This window comes from Malaya genurostris, chromosome 3 (assembly GCF_030247185.1).
Source record: "Malaya genurostris strain Urasoe2022 chromosome 3, Malgen_1.1, whole genome shotgun sequence".
Classification (NCBI taxonomy): domain Eukaryota; kingdom Metazoa; phylum Arthropoda; class Insecta; order Diptera; family Culicidae; genus Malaya; species Malaya genurostris.
The window spans coordinates 2124305-2144729 of NC_080572.1; the positions used below are offsets into that span (position 1 = coordinate 2124305).

Below are 20425 nucleotides of genomic sequence, written 5' to 3' on the forward strand. Positions count from 1 at the left end.
AGATATCACCTTCTAGTGCGCCCACCTTGGCTAACGAGTCCGCCCTCTCATTGCCCCGTATGGAACAATGTGAGGGGACCCAAACCAAGGTAATCTGGTATGATTTTGCAGATAAAGCACTCAATTGTTCCCGTATTTTCCCCAGGAAATACGGTGAGTGCTTTCCAGGCTTCACTGAACGGAGAGCCTCAATGGAACTGAGACTGTCCGATACAATGAAGTAGTGATCTGTGGGCAGAGTGTCAATGATCTCAAGGGTATACTGAATTGCAGCTAGTTCTGCGACGTAAACTGAAGCTGGATCACTGAGTTTATAGGAAGCGGTGAAATTTACATTGAATATACCGAAGCCAGTGGACCCGTCTAGATATGATCCGTCAGTGTAAAACATTTTATTACAGTCGACTTCTTTAAATTTATTATTAAAAATTTTTGGGATCTCTTGAGGGCGTACAGGATCCGGGATTCCACGAATTTCTTCTTTCATGGATGTGTCGAAGAACACAGTAGAATTAGAAGTATCCACAAAATGAACACGATTGGGAACAAACGAAGAAGGATTTATATTCTGAGCCATGTAGTCAAAATACAAGGACATAAAACGGGTTTGTGAATTAAGCTCGACGAGCTTTTCAAAGTTTTCTATCACCATCGGATTCAAAATGTCGCATCGGATTAGCAGTCGATATGAGAGATCCCAGAACCTGTTTTTCAACGGTAAGACGCCCGCCAGCACTTCAAGACTCATCGTATGGGTTGATTGCATGCAACCCAAGGCAATACGTAAACAACGATACTGAATTCTTTCCAGTTTAATGAAATGAATATTCGTAGCGGAGCGGAAACAGAAACATCCATATTCCATTACTGACAATATCGTCGTTTTGTACAACCTGATCAGGTCTCCTGGGTGAGAGCCCCACCAAGTTCCGGTTATTGTACGAAGGAAATTGATTCTCTGTAGGCATTTTCGTTTCAAATACCTAATGTGACATCCCCAGGTACCTTTGGAATCGAACCAGACCCCGAGATATTTAAATGTGAAAACCTGAGCTATGGTTTCACCCCCTAGTTGAAGCTGTAATTGCGCAGGTTCTCGCTTCCTTGAAAATACAACCAGCTCAGTTTTCTCCGTAGAGAACTCGATACCCATTTGAAAAGCCCATGTCGACAAGTTGTCGAGGGTATCTTGCAATGGTCCTTGGAGATCGGCAGCTTTGGGTCCTATAATAGACACAACACTGTCGTCGGCAAGTTGTCTTAGCGTGCAAGATGTGTTGATACATTCATCAATGTTATTTACGTAAAAGTTGTATAAAAGGGGGCTTTAGCATGAGCCCTGAGGAAGACCCATGTAACTGAATCGCTTTGTCGTCAAATCACCATGCTCAAAATGCATGTGTTTCTCGGACAATAGATTATATAAAAAGTTGTTCAAAACTGGTGAAAGACCATGCTGATGCAACTTCTCAGATAGAACGTTAATGGAAACTGAATCGAATGCCCCCTTGATGTCGAGGAAAACTGATGCCATTTGTTCTTTACGAGCAAATGCCATTTGAATTTCTGTTGAGAGCAACGCTAGACAATCGTTCGTTCCTTTGCCCCTGCGGAACCCAAATTGTGTACCTGAAAGCAATCCATTTGTTTCGACCCAATTGTCTAGACGGAAGAGAATCATTTTCTCCAACAATTTCCGAATACAGGAAAGCATAGCAATCGGCCGATACGAATTGTGATCGGAGGCTGGTTTTCCAGGTTTTTGAATAGTAATAACTCTCACTTCTCTCCATTCGTGTGGGACAATATTACCCTCGAGGAACTTGTTGAATAAATTCAACAAGCGCCTTTTGGCAGAGTCGGGCAGATTTTTCAACAAGTTGAATTTAATTCTGTCTAACCCCGGGGCTCTATTGTTACACGACAAGAGCGCAAGTGAGAACTCTACCATCGAAAACGGTGTTTCGTTTGTATTCAATGTCGCGACGCGGGATATCTTCTGTTCCGGAACAGAATCAGGACATACTTTCTTAGCGAAATCAAATATCCAGCGGTTAGAATATTCCTCGCTTTCGTTCGCGTGATTTCGATTGCGCATGCGACGGGCCGTATTCCAAAGAGTGCTCATTGCTGTTTCTCTCGTTAATCCGTCAACAAACCTTCGCCAGTAACCGCGTTTCTTAGCTTTAATCAGACTTTTCATTTGAAATTCTAACGCCGCGTATTTCCGATAATTATCTGGAGTTCCGTTCCTTCTAAACGAGATGAAGGCTGAAGCTTTTTTCGTTTTCAGCTCTGAGCACTCTTTGTCCCACCATGGGTTGGGAGAACGCATACTAGTTTGCGCGCTAGGTACTCGTTTCGTCTGAGCTTGAATTGCGGTGTCAAGAATCAAGCCAGCCAAAAATGTATACTCTTCCTCCGGAGGAAGCTCCTGTGATGTTTCCAGTTTCTCAGACATCGAGCTCGCGTAACGTTTCCAATCAATGTTTCGTGTGAAATCGTACGAAACATTGATTGTTTCCGATGGTCTTCCACGGTTGGTGATAGAAACTATGATCGGCAAGTGATCGCTACCGTGAGGATCACAGATTACCTTCCACTTGCAATCTAACTGTAGCGAAGTCGAGCAAAGGGATAAATCCAGCGCACTTGGTTGTGCTGGTGGTCTAGGGTTCCGTGTCATTTCTCCCGTGTTTAGAATTGTCAAATTGAAGTTGTCACACAGATCTTGAATTAACGAAGAACGATTATCATCATATAAGCAGCCCCATCCTGTACCATGCGAGTTAAAGTCCCCTAAAACCAGCCGCGGTGAAGGAAGAAGTTCTATGATGTCTGCAAGCCGACGATGCCCTATCGAGACTCTGGGAGGAATGTAGATAGAAGCTATACATAGATCTTTGCCTTTAATATTAATTTGGCAAGCAACAACTTCAATTCCCGGTGTCGAGGGGAGGTTAATACGATAAAATGAATAGCACTTTTTAATCCCTAAAAGTACCCCTCCATAAGAGTCTTCTCGGTCCAGGCGGATTATGTTAAAATTATGGAAGTCGAGGTTGATGTTAGAAGTAAGCCAAGTTTCACTCAAGGAGAATACATCGCAATTATGAGTATGTATTAAGTGTTTGAAAGAATCAAGTTTTGGGATGATACTTCTGCAATTCCACTGAAGCACAATGATCATATCTTCGATTCTCAGTGGTAAATTATCCATCAAAAGATACGATCGCTGCAAGGAGGGGCCATTGTTCAGTCAACTGTTTTAAAAATGTCCTTACTGTTGGCAGTAGAGCAGTTAGGAAGCTTTTCAGAGGATCAGTAATATTGAAGGCTGTTAATATCCAGTCCACGATATCAGAAAATTTCAATAATCCAGCGTTTGTTGGATTTTCTGGTTGTGCTTTGGGGTCATTCGGGGTTTTTGATGCCCCAGGAAGTGCTGGGTACTCCTTATCATCCCTAAGTTTTTTGAACCCAGGAGGTGTTTGCTTCGGTTTTGAGTCAGCACTTTTTGTTTCCGTTTGGTTCTTTTGTGACGAAGAGGACAGTCTGAGGCCTTTACGAGGAAGCTTGGGAGAAGCCAGATTTTGTCTTTTCCTGCTTCCTTCAACCTGTGTGTAGGAAGGTCCTTCGCCTGGGTCGTCAGAGGTATCCTCTTCAACTGGCAAGATTGCAAACGGGTTCTCAGGGGTCGATGGAGTGGTTCTTTTTAAGATTTCCGCATAAGAACGTTTGGAACGTTCTTTCACGGATCGCTTCAATTTCTCCGCACGCTGTATGTACGTAGGGCACACCGAAAGATCATGAGGATTCTCCCCGCAGTAGCAACACTTTTCCACTGCTCTTCTGCAGAGATCGTCCTCATGGGCCTCTCCGCATTTGCCGCATCGCAGTTTGTTGCAACAATAGGTTGCCGTATGACCTAGCTGTTTGCAGCTTGTACAATGCATTACCCGCGGTACATACAGCCGAACAGGTAGACGAACTCCACTCACTACCAAATAATTTGGAAGTGCAGATCCGGCAAAAGTCACGCGAAATGAGTCCGATTGGTAAAATTTACCATCTATCGATTTGGAGTGCAATTGCTTGCACTCCAAAATTTTCACTGGTTGAAGGTCGGGGTTTTTGAAACGGCCTACCCCGTCCTTCATCAGATCTTCGATTGTCAGACTTTCGTCACGGACCACACCGTCGATCTCCACCACATGAGACGGGACGTACACGCGGTACTCCTTCGTGAACAACTCGTTGGTAGCAATCCCGTTTGCTTGCTTCAGGTCGGACACAACAACGCGTAACTTGTTTGGCGAAACCTTATCTATTGTTTTTATTGCCGAGTAATGTTTTTCCAGGTCCCGAGCAATATTTAAAACTCTGAGAGACTTTAATTTGGGCCGGAAGTATACCACCCACGGACCCCCCGAGCCATCGTCTTGGTAAACTTTTTGGCGAGCAGGCAATATCTTAAAGGGAGATGGAGGCATCGGAGAGGGAAATGGCATCGGAGAGGGAGATGGTATCGGAGGGGGAGATGGTATCGGAGGGGGAGATGGTATAGGAGGAGTAGATGGCATCTCGGAAGCAAACTCAGCCTCTAAATGTTCTTCGTTCATTCGTTCAGCTTCGCCCTCCTCCGAGACACCCCCACTGTCATCAATATTCATATTTAAAGTGCGGGAGTAAAGAAGTCTCCCGCACTTGAAATGAAAAAGAAAGAAATAAAATGAAAAGAAAATATATGAATAGTAAAAGTTGAAAGAAAAAGTTTGAGAAAATACTTAACAGTATGTCACGGTAAGCTGTTAGGTGAGTTGCTCCTTCACTCCTTCGTTGTGCTTCAGCGTGACCTTGACTCAGGATTTGGCTGCTGCGATGCGGGTAGCAAACAATAGAAATAACTGCTGCCCGAGGATAGCACAATAGCGTCTACTGTCGATACCGATACAAAACCGGTGCACAGACAGAACTCACTTGCGGGGATGCTACTTTTTATCACTTTTATTTAATGCCTATACTACAGCCTCTGCTGTGATAGGCACCTTCGTCTTACCGATGTCGATTGTTAAAAAACGCGTGTGCTCACTTCGAACATTCGGTTACGAATGGTCTTTAACTTTGAACCTGTGTTTCTTTTTAATTCAAATATTAAGTGAGTCAGGTCAGTTTTATGGATTCCAACCTCAGTTTGCATGTAGTGAATCTATTATTCAAGGTTATATGACAAAAGTCCCTACAAGTTTATTCACTTTTGAGGCCATTAATCATTAACTTTCATCTGAGTATATTTTAGTTCTTACGGTGCAATCGGTTTTGATTCAGGACAGTTCGGTGAGTTCATGCCCTTAGTAACAAAATAAGCAAAATTAGCCTCGTTGAATTTCAGCGAGCTTTTTAAAAGGTGCATGAAGCTAAACGAAACTAAATAATAGTTTTTCATTGTGTTGCACTAAAACATGTTCATTGTGTTGCACTTAAACATTTTTGGAAGCAGTCAGTATTGATTATGTTCGTAGTGACGAATATTTTACTTCGCATCAAGCGTATTTGAACATTCTTCTTGAAGAAATAAACCTTCTGAACTTATCTTATGTACAATTTCTGTTCAGGCATTTGTTGTCGATGGAAAATAATAATCATGTCCGTACCCCACCCGAATCCGATATTTTTTTTCAAAATCTAAACCCACTTTGGGCATTATTTTTCGAAATTTTCGCAGTTTCTGTGTTTCCTGTTAATTGGGGGAGAATAAGTTACAGCCTGTTGTAAGTGTTGCAATCATTCGGGAAATATGAAAAAAGGAAAGTAAAAAAAATGACCAAAAAATACCCCAGATAAAAATTTTTTGTAAAATTACTTGCTTATATTTGAAGCATGGAATTAAAAATAAAACTTTATGAAGATCAATATTTAATAATCTATTTTAAAAGTAAAACAAAGCACTGAGTCTGAGAAACGGTACTCATCGCAGCACTGTAGTAGGCTGTGAAATTTAATAGTACAAATTCTGATGCAACTGATACAAGTGACGGAAAACAGATTGGTTAGCATATTCATTCGCAGTAAATGTGGCACATCTTTCCAGCGAACGTTGTCGATCAATTTAGATGTGAGATCTACGAATAGAGGAGAAACGCCGATGGTGATTGCGAGCGGAACTTAGGCATAATAAATTTTGACGTTACAAAATTAGCACGGTTCTGTTCTGTGCGATTGCCGCTGCCATTGCTATGTCGGTTGGGCTTGATGGACTAATGTGTTCACGTTTCATGCGGTTGAGTTTAAATGGTTCATGAATGTCAGCTGAATTGCTGCGAGTCTTTTCATACCGATCATGTGGTAACGTACAGGTGGACATGTGTAATCAGTTTAATGAGTGTGTACGCACCGTTCAGTCATAAAATTGTTAATTCGATGTAATTACGAAGCTGTTTATTATTACCATTCTAAAATTTAATTTGTACCCTTTCTACTGACTCAGCAATCAGCCCACTCTGCAAGGATGTATTAAAACTTTACACTGTAGACTAAGGACAATTTACAACTAACTCACACCTTCATAAACGTACATCAATAACACCGCTTATGGATTGTTTATTTAATTGAAAAACTATCTCAAGTTATATGTTGATTACTGTTAGTAGAACATAATTAAATGTAGTGTAACTGGGTATTGCAATCATGGTTCTCTACGGAACGAGGTGTCACATCAAAGTCATTATCATAAGCTACATTTAGCATCATATTGTTATTTAGATCGAAATAAGCGCTTGCAATGACAAGTTGGATCCGAAACGGATCTGTGAATAACAAAGGAATTCGTCTATTTTCCATCTTATTGATAAATATTGTCGTATTTCCATTTGTGAGAGTTTACTGTTTTAATTATTTTTATTACGTAGTATAGTTCGATTGTTAGCTTGCCTTTTTTTTAATGAACTGTAGTTATAGAAAAATGCTTAATCACGTTCAAAGGAGCAGTTGTTTTAGTGATAAGCTGGGTATACATGGTCTAGCCGTATCTAGGGCAAATCATTAGGTTACCGATTGCCAGGTGTAGTTTTACAATTCCTTTTTTTCCAATCATACTCAGTTAGGATTTAAAAGATACAGGAAAACGCGCAGCAGCACCTGAAAGACGTAGGCAGTTTCCTTCTCATGACGTCATATTAAAATTATATATGTACAGCCTAACACGACATGAGAAATAGTTGGCCATGGAAAATTATCTGTTGGATGTGTCAATCAGCAGGCCTGATTCCTGACCCATTCCACGTAGTACTAGCAGCTTAGACGCCTCTCGCACGCTGACCCAATTGACGCCAACAGCCTGATATCGATAGAAAGGCCTACTTTGCCGCCGTGTTGCTATGTCACATGACGCACCGATAATTTTTCTTCTCACCTTTTCCCATACATCTAGCAACTGCTATTATTTTTTACGATCAAAACTTTTTTTCTCTATCTCTTTTCTTCCCCACCACATCCATCCACGAAGGCGGTATTTTCTCTGTCTTTCTCTCTCTCTCTCTCTCGTTTTCTTCCTTTTTGTTATCTTTCTCTCTTTCTCCTGTAGGCACAAAACCCGCATAAATGGCAAGGATATACTTTCATTACACCAACCTTTTGCGATCACTGTGGTTCGATGCTGCACGGGATTGCGCATCAAGGTTTAAAATGCCAAGGTATTCTCCGCTCTATCTTTCAGTTATACAAACACGCAAATCCTACCCGTACCCATCAGCTCACCGAAAACTTTGTTTCTGCGCTTGAAAATCCAACTTCTTCTTTTCGTTTTGTCATTCAACTTTACCCTAACTTTCCCTATCGTCCCTGCGCTTCAATGCTGTGTCCGATATTCCGATAGAAAATTTTCAAAAAAAATAAACTGCAATGATAAACCACAAGAACTGCCTGCTCAAGACGCGCCCGTCGCTTTTCTTTCGTTATTGAATGGCCAACTTGAAATTGCAACCCCGCTCGGAATGAATTGTTCAACTTAATTAGTTTGCTCGCTTTTGCCGGCTTCGGAAAAGCGTAGTGCACCATGCACAAATACACACCCCACAAAACCTAGCCCACGGCACTGCTAGTGGACCACTAGAATAGTTTAGATATGCACCCATTATATATAGTGGAATAGTACTATTCAGCAACAAACAAAAACAATAACTTTAACATCAATAATAACAATAGCGATGGCACTTGCCAAAGGATGTTTACCAACCGTCCTCACTCCCTTATTGCGGTTAGTACCAACGCATTTAGACTATTTTATAGTTGGTTGTGTGTAGAGTCGTCAAAGTAGGCTTAGCCCGAGGCTCATTGCTCTTTGTAAATAATCTCCTTGGTTGCAAGTTCCATTGCGTTGTGGGCCTCACAGGGTGTTAGTAGAAATTATACACTGGCGCTGCAGTTGTCAGTTGATGCAATTTCATTGTACTATTTATTGAATTGTTTTCAGTTTTGTAGCTGATGTTATGTTACGGGGGAATATTATATTTTAATGTTTTCCAATAATTTCTCCAGGCCGATTGAATTTATGAGTTTTGTATCATACAAACGTGTCAGATTTCATCGATGCTCTGGAAAGTAGACATGCATGTTGTGAAATTTTTCATATGTACCATTTTCATAGTGCTTGTTTCTGTATTCAATAAATAATCGAGATTTCCCGTATCATATACCGTGCGTGTTCCGGTGACAATGAGTGTTTGTTCAACGAGTCCGGTTCATTTTACCGAATACCGTTTCGTCGAGTATGGAATGCGGTTAGATTCGCTGCAGTTCCACGGTTCAACGAGAACCTTCTGTTTCGGTTCGTCAGTAATTGACTGATTAGTGCTGGCACTAAGAATTATTATAGGTCATAACTCGAGCATACTACAACTTGTTTGCTAATTTTTTTTCAATATCAAAGGATGCAGGGAAACAGATTTGTTATTTTATCAACCAACTTCGGGTTTTTGGGTCGAATGCTTCGAAAAAACTTGTTCATAATTAAGATGCGTCAACCTGCACGGCTAAAATTGCGACACCCTTCGAAGTTAGACTGACATTCAACCCAAAAACCCCACAATATTTATGAAATTATAATCTAGGGCTAAGTTAGTGGTATTACTGATTTCTGTTTCCTGAAGCTGGTATGGTTCGAGTGTTTTTTGACTCACAATTATAAGTTTAAGTAAAACATTTATACGACTTGGAAGTAAAGTACATTCCGCGAGCTGCTGCATCATTGGCAAGATATTTATTAATCTATTTGTCCATCGGATACAAAATCTAAACGAACCATCAGAGTGTGGAAAACCCCATTTGAGTCAACAGTTAGTTTGTCATTCTGAAACGGGCGCGAAAATCCAAAACAAGTCCTATGAAATCTCTGCTGAATTAGGGTTGTATTCCGTAGTGTCCTATTCGGTATCTGAAAATTTACTTTAGAGCGCATTCCAGGAGCTTCAATTTCTCCATTGATCAGTTTTGCTTTTAATAATAAAGCAAAGCCTTGATATTACATTCCTGTAGTGGAATTTGACCTTCTGTTTCAACAGATTTCGCAGCCGATTCAGAGTGTATAGAACCATTGCATGGCTGGTGGTGCTACGATCCTACTGACACTACGAATCCTTCCAGGTCGGGGCTCGAACATACGACAACTGGTTTGTTAGACCAGTGCCCTATGCATTGAACCTCCAACCCGGGTTAGCTTTTAATAATGTTTGCTGGATTTGTCCCGGGCCGGCGGTTTAATGCATCAGGATTCAGAACAAATTGGAATCAGGAATCAGAGCAATTTGTTTTTAGCATCATTTTCCCGATATAAAGGGTGATTTTTTAAGAGCTTGAGAACTTTTTTAAACAATAAAACGCATAAAATTTGCAAAATCTCATCGGTTCTTTATTTTAAACGTTAGATTGGTACATGACATTTACTTTTTGAAGATAATTTCATTTAAATGTTGACCGCGGCTGCGTCTTAGGTGGTCCATTCGGAAAGTCCAATTTTGGGCAACTTTTTCGAGCATTTCGGCCGGAATAGCCCGAATTTCTTCGGAAATGTTGTCTTCCAAAGCTGGAATAGTTACTGGCTTATTTCTGTAGACTTTAGACTTGACGTAGCCCCACAAAAAATAGTCTAAAGGCGTCAAATCGCATGATCTTGGTGGCCAACTTACCGGTCCATTTCTTGAGATGAATTGTTCTCCGAAGTTTTCCCTCAAAATGGCCATAGAATCGCGAGCTGTGTGGCATGTAGCGCCATCTTGTTGAAACCACATGTCAACCAAGTTCAGTTCTTCCATTTTTGGCAACAAAAAGTTTGTTAGCATCGAACGATAGCGATCGCCATTCACTGTAACGTTGCGTCCAACAGCATCTTTGAAAAAATACGGTCCAATGATTCCACCAGCGTACAAACCACACCAAACAGTGCATTTTTCGGGATGCATGGGCAGTTCTTGAACGGCTTCTGGTTGCTCTTCACTCCAAATGCGGCAATTTTGCTTATTTACGTAGCCATTCAACCAGAAATGAGCCTCATCGCTGAACAAAATTTGTCGATAAAAAAGCGGATTTTCCGAATGGACCACCTAAGACGCAGCCGCGGTCAACATTTAAATGAAATTATCTTCAAAAAGTAAATGTCATGTACCAATCTAACGTTTAAAATAAAGAACCGATGAGATTTTGCAAATTTTATGCGTTTTATTGTTTAAAAAAGTTCTCAAGCTCTTAAAAAATCACCCTTTATAAAAGGGAAGGATTGAAAGGAAATGGTAATGGTTGGACTAGGAGGATGGGAAAAATTGACGACACAAAAACACACATTCTGCTTTTATGTGTTTTTCTTCACTCCTAAGGGATGCTGAACAGTCTGCTGGAGATCACATTTAGTGGAAGCAGAAGTAAATTCTGAACCTCTACGAGGTCCCGAACAGTCTGCTGTTAATAAAACCTCCAACCCCCGAGAGGATTTAGAGATCTTACAAAAGCGACACCATTCTGCACTCCCGGAAGAATGCAGAACGATTCGCAGTATGTACGAGCAGAACTAAATTCGGTACCCCCTGAAGGATGCCAAACAATATGCTAAACCCTATTTAAGGTGAGTACAGAAAGGATTCATTCACTCCAGGAAGAACGATGAACCCTTCTGACTATAGCTCCTTACCACATTGGGTGAGAAACGGGAGAATATCCTTCAATTTTAGCTCTGCATACACAGACTCAACCATGTATGGAGAACCAAAAACCCGGATACGTAGCTGCGTCAATGCGGGACAGTTACATATCAGATGATATAAAGTACCATAATCGCATTCACACAAATCACACAAATAATACTCAGCACGTTGAATAGTAGCCATGTGATAATTGAGTTTGCAATGTCCAGTCAGAGCTCTGACCAGAATACTGCAACGATGCTTGGAGAAATGCAGTAGACACTTTGACATTTTCAGATTTAAATCTGGTAGAAATGCTTTTGTCTGAGCGCAAGTTTGCAAGCTGCGCCAGTAGCTGGCATGTTTGGATGCAGCCCAAGAACGAATCTTGTGCTTTATCCAACTAGTTGAAAGTTGTAAAGCTGGTTCAGGACCAACGAAATCATTCGTTGCACCAGCTCTAGCCAACTCATCAGCCCATTCATTTCCAGTAATACCAGAATGGCCGGGTACCCATAAGAAGTAAACAGCATTTGAAATGCTGAGGTCTTCAATTTGAGTTCGACATGCGATCACTAGATTCGACCGTGAGTCATTCGAACTGAGCGCTTTTAAGGCTGTCTGACTGTCGGAACAAAAATAAATTCGTTTACCACAGATCCTCTGCTGAAGTGCCGATTGTACTCCACACAGAATCGCGTAGATGTCTGCTTGGAACACAGTACAGTATCTACCAAGTGAATGAGACTGCTTCAGCCTCATTTCACGACAGTAGACACCAGCACCAGCACGACCATTCAACAGAGAACCGTCCGTATAACAAACTATGTGTTCATCAAGTTGTCGTTCCAGACAACCAGACAACCATTCCTCACAAAGAGGATAGCTCACATTGAATGTTTTGAAAGGAAAACTGCATGTGAGAGTTAGGTCACTAGGAGCGAGTAAATACTCATCCCACGTAACCATTTGAGACCACAAGCGATTGTGGCTGGTAGCATAATCTAATGGGTTACTGTTCCAAAGCCCTGTAACCTTAAGACGGTATGCACAAGATAATGCTTCTTGTTTTAGGAACACATGTAGTGGTTTAATGCACAGTAGAGCCTCTAGAGCAGCAGTAGGAGTTGTCGTGAATGCTCCTGTCATCGCCATTAGGACCATCCTTTGGAGATGATTTAGCTTTGACTGAACTGTCGCGACTTCTCTTTTCGGCCACCATACAAGACATCCATATGCTAAAATTGGTCTAACAATAGTTGTGTAGATCCAATGAATGGATCTGGGTTTGAGTCCCCATGATTTTCCAAAAGTTCGTCCATAAAAGTGGGGATAGTACACCACCTTGAGGACACCCACAGACACTCAGCTTTCTAATCTCTGCTTGCCGAAGCGATGAACAAAGAAGTCGATTACTGAGCATTGCGTGTATCCAATTTGTGATACTTGAAGGTATGCCATGACCACGGGCTGCTTCCAGAATTGAATTGAAAGACACGTTATCAAAGGCACCTTCAATATCTAGGAAAACTCCCAAGCAAGATTGCTTTTGTGAGAAAGCTTTTTCAATGTTGTACACAACATCATGTAACAGGGTTGTAGTGGACTTTCCACGCTGGTGAGCATGTTGCATTCCATGTAGCGGATGATCGCCCAAACTAACATTCCTGATATAGTGATCGACTATGCGTTCCACTGTTTTAAGAAGAAATGAGCTAAGACTGATAGGCCTGAAACTCTTCGCTTCCTCATAAGTGTCGCGACCGCCTTTGGGAATAAATTTGACAATTATTTCCTGACAGGCTCTTGGAATATATCCTGTCGCAAGACTAAAAGTAAGTATTTTTTCAAAACATGTTTGAAATGTTCATACCCTTTCTGCAGTAACACTGGGAAAACTCCATCCTTTCCAGGAGATTTGTACGGAGCAAAACTCTCAACTGCCCATTTGACCGATTCAATCGTCACAACGCTTCGAGCAAGGGCCCAAGAATCGTAACTACCTGAAAAAGTCTCGGGAAGAGCTGTCGGTGATGGATCCATACAACCTGGAAAGTGAGTGTTAAAAAGATAGTGAAGTACATCACCTTCATCAGACAATTGCTCACCATCTGAAGTTCTTAAGAAAATGACATTAAAGTCCTTAGACTAACTAAGTAACTTATTTAATCTGCTAGCCTCGTTGAGACTAGAGACATTTGTGCAAAGGCTTTTCAAACCACTTCGCTCAGACGATCGAAGAGCATTTTTGTAAGCCCTTCGAGCCGACACGAACGCCCCCGACCCAAACTCTCTTCCAGATCTTCAGTTGGACGATTTCCTGCATTGACTATGTGCAGGTTTGTACTGCTCACAAATTCCATCATATCAGAGCCTCTCGAATTAATATCTGTGCTGCCCCAAATGATATGGTGAGCATTTATGTCACTGCCGATTACAAGCGGTAAATCACTTTTGAAGCAGTATCATACAATCTTTTTGAAGTCATCGCTTGGCGAAGGTTGGTTATGCGGCAAATATGCCGAACAATAGACATATTTTCTGTCTATGCCATTAATAGTCATACCAACTGTGACAGCACAAATATCCCGAGTTTTGAGCTCCGATATGAGAGAAACATCGAGAGCACTATTTGCAAGTATGCATGCTCGAGGCATTTCACGTGGATTAGTCATACCGTTCTTGTTGAAGGCAACAAAGACTGAGTTTAACAATTTTCCAACGTAGAAGTTTCCCTTTTGGAAAAATGGTTCTTGAACCAAAGCTATAGAAGCTTTACCTTCTTGCAGAAGTCTGGATAGATTTATAGTTGCTGTACGTTCATGCTGGAGATTGATTTGTGCTACTCTAAACATTATCAATTAGAGTAATGAATACTCCATCTCCAGCATTTATCGTACAACAACTAGAAGAAACCAAATATATTGGATTATAATCGCCTATAGCGAACGATGTAAAATTTTTTTTAAATGTTTTAATCATTCAAATCCCACGAGTTGCGAAGAAAGAAGTCATCCACTGTGCCAGAGCTTCGCTTAACACAGTAAGGGAAAACCGTAAGATATTCCGTTCACGACTGCATTGTTTAACCCCCTGCAGCCATTCAGTCATCGGCACGGAAATACACCTTGACTTAGGAGTTCCAATTTTTGTGGCCTTTTACGTCATGGAACAGGAAACCAGTGGATCAATTTTTGGTAAAAAATAATTCCGCCGGATACCTGTTTGGTAGACTTATACCAACGGTACAGGTGGATCGTAGTGTTATTCTTAGCCAGTTGGGAAACCGCTACCGACAATACACGGCTATCTAGGCTGCTCAGAGAGGGAAGTCGAGATTGATGGTCAACTTCCATGGATGTCCGAGCAGCCAGAGCTGTTATATGTTCGAGCCCCGACCTGGAAGGATTCGTAGTGCCAGTAAGATGGTAGTATTAGCCATTCAATGATTCTGTACGCTAACAATCGCTAACAAAGTCTGTTGAAACAGAAAGGCCAAATTCTTCAACAAAAGGAATTTAATACCAAGACTTTGCTTTGCTTGGATTTTTCGATGCCGATGCAGCGTGTCGCTTCCTAATAGTTGACATCAGTCAGACTTGCAGGGTTTTATCAAGGTAAGTTTCGTAATGACAGACGAACATATTGTTATTGAAATTCGTAAACTCCACGCAAGTTAGTTAGGAATCCAAACTACTGAGGCATTCTCTAGAATAGGCCAGACAAGTGAACAACACAAGTACTTCAAACAGTGAGGACCTCAAAAGTTCGTTTCGGCTACGCCAATCTACGAACGTCTACAGTACGAATAACGAGATACAATTTCAAGTCGTCTGCATATATCAGTTTCTAACTATTTCACAAATCAAATAGGACATCACTGAAAAATAACACGAAAAGTAAAGGTGTTAAACTCCTGATTTGTTAGAGAATTGAGATGATGTACTTTAGCTTAATTTTACTCGTAGAGCTCTCCCGGAGAGTTATGAGCTTAAGCAGAACACAAGATGTGCAGAGAATCCGAAACGAGATAATTTACCGAGAAGTTTTGTGTGGTCAATTTTGTCGAAAGCAGCTTTTGGATCCGTGTAAACGACCTCATTCTGATCTATAGCTTCCATGCTGGCAATACACTTTGACGTCAATGTAAGCAGATTTGTTGCAACTGATCTTCCTGGCATAAATCCATGTGGATCGTATGAGATATAATTCCTTGCTCGATCTAGTATAAAAACACTCACAATAATCTTCAAAAGTTTCGATGAAGCGGAAAGATTAGTTATGCGACCACAATAGTTTGCCACATTACGACGATCGCTATTTTTAATTATTGGGCAAATATATGATTGTTTCCATGTCCGCAAAAATTTTACTAACTGAAATGATCGAGAAAGGAAATACCACAGCATTAATACGGCGAGTAAACTATCGAGACCAGGAGAAAATGAGCTTTTCAGTTTTTTCGCAACGCATTCAACCATCTCCGGGGTAAAAATAGAAATGTTCCAGATTATCATGTCAATTGAAACATTCGAAACAACATTTCCGTATCGCTACTTGAAGTGAGATTGCTCGAATAAATACTAGCAAAATGCTTGGCAGATATATAAATGTTGTTGGTTGCAAATTACACGGCTCTTTTGTAGTTCTGTGGCATCTGTTGAAAGAAACCAGTAGGGGAAGTGGGGGTAAGCCTGTCACCCTAAGTGTTGCCTTAAATAACCTTTTTCCAATTCAACACAGATCATTCCAATATTTCGGATTGTGAACACAAACGAGCATCGCCATTGAGTAATAGATGTTATTTTACTGAGCAAAAGTTGAAGCGTATAACACTAAAGTCACTGATTCCCATTTCACACCATCTGGAATATTTGCCTACTCTATTTTTATAATTAAGGATTACAAGAATAGGAAGTTTGAACTGAAACGTGAGAATGATTGTGTGTTCGTTAATATGAGCGTTATTGTGGTAAAACCGCCAGAGACTTTGCCAAGATTGAGTCAAACCCTTAAGTCTTCTTTCTTCAGCTACAAAAAAAAAGAAAAAAGTTAGGCCCAAGTTCGAACTTTTTATTTGTTTATAAATTTGTAACCTTCTTCATTGAATAAGCAATAAAATTGTTTTTGGGAATCGATTATTTGAATGTTAAGGAAAAGATGCACATTTCATGTCTTCGACGAATTTTTGTATTTTCATTAGATTTTTTAGTATAGACTGTTGAAAAAAGGCTCTTTTTTGTGAACGCAGAACTTCATAAAATCTCGAAAATTCCACGTATCGTATTGAAATAAAAAAATAGGTATCGAATATTTTTGAGTTTTTAGCCAGTTATTATTGTTACGAAGATTCGACGAAAGTGCATGCCGGAGTCCCGGTCAGGAAGGATTCTTAGTGTAGATAGAATCGTAGCACCAATATTACGACTATGATTCTTCGATGTTCAAAATTTTACGAACAATAATTTATTGATTAAAGTCTCGATTAAAAAAAATTTATTATATGTACTCATTCGAGATAAAGCTGTTTTCACAATTTGACAAAATCTGTCTTCAATGTATGCTCAAACAACCGCGAATGAAAAACATATACCAAAACAGCTAAATTCGGTTATTCGTTGAACGGAAAACAAGATGGAAGATCTAACCAACCCTCAAAAGCTTTATCTAACCGTCAGAGACGAGGTGAATACAATCTCAATCAACTGCTGGCTAGAAACAAAGTGTGCACTGCGTTTTTATTCCTGACTTTCTTTATTAGAGCAGGCTAGTGATAGTTTAGCAGTTGTAATCTGATCTTTTTAGATACCATATTGCGTATACGCATTCGATTACGACAGAAATACGCTTCCGAATAGGTGTGGAAATTTTTGTTGCACCACACAAGTAGTAGATTTTTTTCTTTAGAAATAGAAGTGAAATTCGTGCCAAACAAATTTCGATTCATTCTGCTCTGGTGAATGCGTCTTCATTGTAGACAAGAACGCCTGCTAGGAATCGGGCTATGGTTGCCGAAGAAAAAAAAAGAAACAACGATCTATGAAAGTGGAAAACAGCTCGCTTGGGTTTTCGTGATTTATTGCCGAAAAGTTTTCTCATGTAAGCGAAGGTTTCATAGGTTGTGAAATTGGAAAAGTTGGATCCCCTTTTAACAGCCATCGTTCAGAGAACGGGACCAGTTCCGCCGTGCGTGGAACCTAGCGAAACCCGTATCGCATGGGAGCAACATTCATCACAATTAAAATGCCTGCGGTGACGCGTTCAATTGAGAGTGCAGTTTCGCCTAATTGAGAATGGGTTTGATTCGTTTGAGTTTTTTTACGGTTTGTACCAATGCAATCAACTGGTGCCGTTGTTTTTTTAAAGGGGTTCATCGGTTGTTTATGAAAGCCATGATTGTTCTTATTGATTAGATTAGTGTAGTGTTGCGTATTCAATTTCGCTTGGCATGATTTTGATGTAATATAGTCGAAATAGAAAAATGTTTGGTTTGTGTACCTTAAAGATTATTTAGTGTAGCTTTGCATGCGAGAAATCATAAGAAGTTCAGTTGTCCCCGATGAACAGTTCTTTAGTTAATAAGATTGCACAGTTGGCTCATCAGGAAAAAGATGATTTATTAATAACGAATCCTTTCACGAAACATTCGTTCATCATAAAAAAAAATAAGCGTACGAAGAAAAGTTCTAACTTCTCAAACTCCCGCCTTCTGCATTTGACAGATCTACGACTCGAGTGCATCATTTGATGAGCATTTTATTTATTAATGCTGAAATCAATCACCAGTGCGTGTGTTTTTTCTCACTTCTCGCCTGCCTACTACGGTATTCGGACGAAGCCGAGTAGCACCTCAGTACGCGGCATCCGACAGACCGAGGTCTCGTCAGGACGGACGAGAGAAAGTCAAAGAAAAACCAGCAACCGCCTACTGTGATATGTTGAACGTTACGATGGTTGTTTTTTTTGTGCCATACGTCGATCGCAATTGAGTTGGCCCAGCATCGATGGATGGTGATTGGGATCGGAATCAATGTTCATCTCGTACTTTATCACTGCCAGACTGATACGACCAGTCCCCGGGGAGAACTGGCTAGTGACGGCATTGTCCCGTGATCTGCACACTAAATACTCGAATGACAGATTGAATAGCTTGTCAATTGGTTAGAGTTTAATAGTGATGATTGTGAAAATAATTTGTTCCTTGTTATTCGAATGATCCACAAGTGAGGACAACGTGGCCGATCATTAGCTTTCAACGACGATTTTTAGAATAACGATCATTGTTGATAAGGGTCAGAAAGGCTCTTTGAATAAAACAAAGAAGTAAAATATGATGCTATATTAGATTAAAACTGAAGCAGCAACCACTTCGAAATAGCCTGAGACAATGAGCTCTAAATTATCGTTCCGGTTTCAATGTTTTTTATTATCTTTCCAGTTTCAATGTTTCATGAAAGCAGGCGACTATGCTATTTGAATGCTACTATGGCAACGAAAAAAAAGTCAGACAGAACGCTTCATGGCTCACTTGGATAATAGTGAAGCGTATTTTTTTAAGTTAGCATTATTGCTTGACTTGCCTTTGCTTCGAATATTTTTGTGGAATTTGATAACATAGAAAAATAAACACTGTGTTTCGAGCGGAATCCACCTCAGGCATGGTCTAACGATTCTACTCCGTTATTGCGTCTGTGCATTGAAATGGATTTCATTTCACAGGGTTTCCTAAATTTCACAGACTGGTGAATCTGCTTTTATTGTGTATCCTGACCGGATTTTTCAGGATCAGTTTCTGTTTTGTATTTCAACCGAGTTATCACTTTGAAAGTAGAAATTTCTAGTACACAGAAAATTAGAACGACAAGTTATGAAGACCTACTATGGTATTTGATTTTAAAAGTGAATATGATGAGAAATTACATTCTTAACGTTTCAGGGGGGTTCCATTTCAGAAAAAAAATCAAATTTTTAAGCACATTGCAATTTCTTTGTTATGTTAGACACTAAATTAAACTGATTTTATGTTAGCTCAAAACGAATAATGTTTTTATACTTTACCGACACTGCTTTTACTATCAAAATTTGAACTATGAGTTTAACGTTTGGTTTGTTTCCATTTAAAATATTTTCCTAATATCAAGTGTCTTATTCAACCATTCGCTATTAAATCTTTGGATTAATTAGTCTGCTGTTTGCTTGCTGTTGTGTTTTGTTGCTATGTACTATTTTGAAATAATATTCCGCATGCTGTTCTTTGTTGCATTGTTCGGTGTTCAAAACTACAAACATAAAAGTAAACTTTCTTGTGGTTTCTATCTGATGATATTTCATAATTCGGTTTTCTTCAAATTTTATCTCTATCCAAATAAAAACAATCAGGAAATAAAAAAATCATACCGCGTCCAACAATCTTTCCAAAACCATAAATACCATGCATCATACTCTCTTTTATGTTCCCATTTTCTCTCATCTCATAAACTCTCTTTCGTTTTCGGTGTGCTGCTCTCAGCAAGGAACTCTTTGCAGTGCTTCGTGTTTTGTTTAATCTTCTTTCCCATTTTGTATTGTTGCAACCTGATCTGCGCCCGCTGCGACGATATTGACACTGACGGTATGCGTTTCTCGGGAATCAAATCCGGATAGCATGTGATATGAACGTACACAAACGGTGCGAGGAGAGCGTTCCGAATCTATGCGGATGTGACCACACCGAGCGAAGAGGACGTATCCAGCTAGCCATTACACACCAGGCCAACAAGCTCAACATTGAAGGTAAGTGAAGGGATTTATTTGTGTTTTTTAGAATTCTCACTTAATCACAATTGCGTATCAAAAAACATACAGTCAAGCTAATCAAGAAAGTCAAGCAATTCGAGAAAATACTGAAAGTGAAGATCAAGAAGATCAAGAAGATCAAGAAGATCAAGAAGATCAAGAAGATCAAGAAGATCAAGAAAATCAAGAAAATCTAGAAGATCAAGAAGATCAAGAAGATCAAGAAGATCAAGAAGATCAAGAAGATTGAGAAGATCAAGAAGATCAAGAAAATCAAGAAGATCAAGAAGATCAAGAAGATCAAGAAGATCAAGAAGATCAAGAAGATCAAGAAGATCAAGAAGATCAAGAAGATCAAGAAGATCAAGAAGATCAAGAAGATCAAGAAGATCAAGAAGATCAAGAAGATCAAGAAGATCAAGAAGATCAAGAAGATCAAGAAGATCAAGAAGATCAAGAAGATCAAGAAGATCAAGAAGATC

The 20425-nt window shown here is 40.0% G+C and overlaps 1 protein-coding gene across 6 annotated transcripts in view; it reads left to right on the forward strand.

Annotated features, from left to right (window-relative positions):
* Window positions 1-20425, forward strand: part of LOC131437093 (protein kinase C, brain isozyme-like) — a 122654-nt gene that overhangs the window by 82128 nt on the left and 20101 nt on the right. For 4 of the 6 annotated variants that reach the window (XM_058606192.1, XM_058606189.1, XM_058606190.1 and 1 more), the window contains exon 6: window positions 19812-19940. In XM_058606192.1, the coding sequence (XP_058462175.1) occupies window positions 19812-19940 (129 nt within the window). Of the gene's footprint in view, window positions 1-7504; window positions 7692-19811; window positions 19941-20425 lie in introns of all 6 variants that reach the window. The other 2 variants (XM_058606193.1, XM_058606194.1) reach the window with 2 other exon arrangements.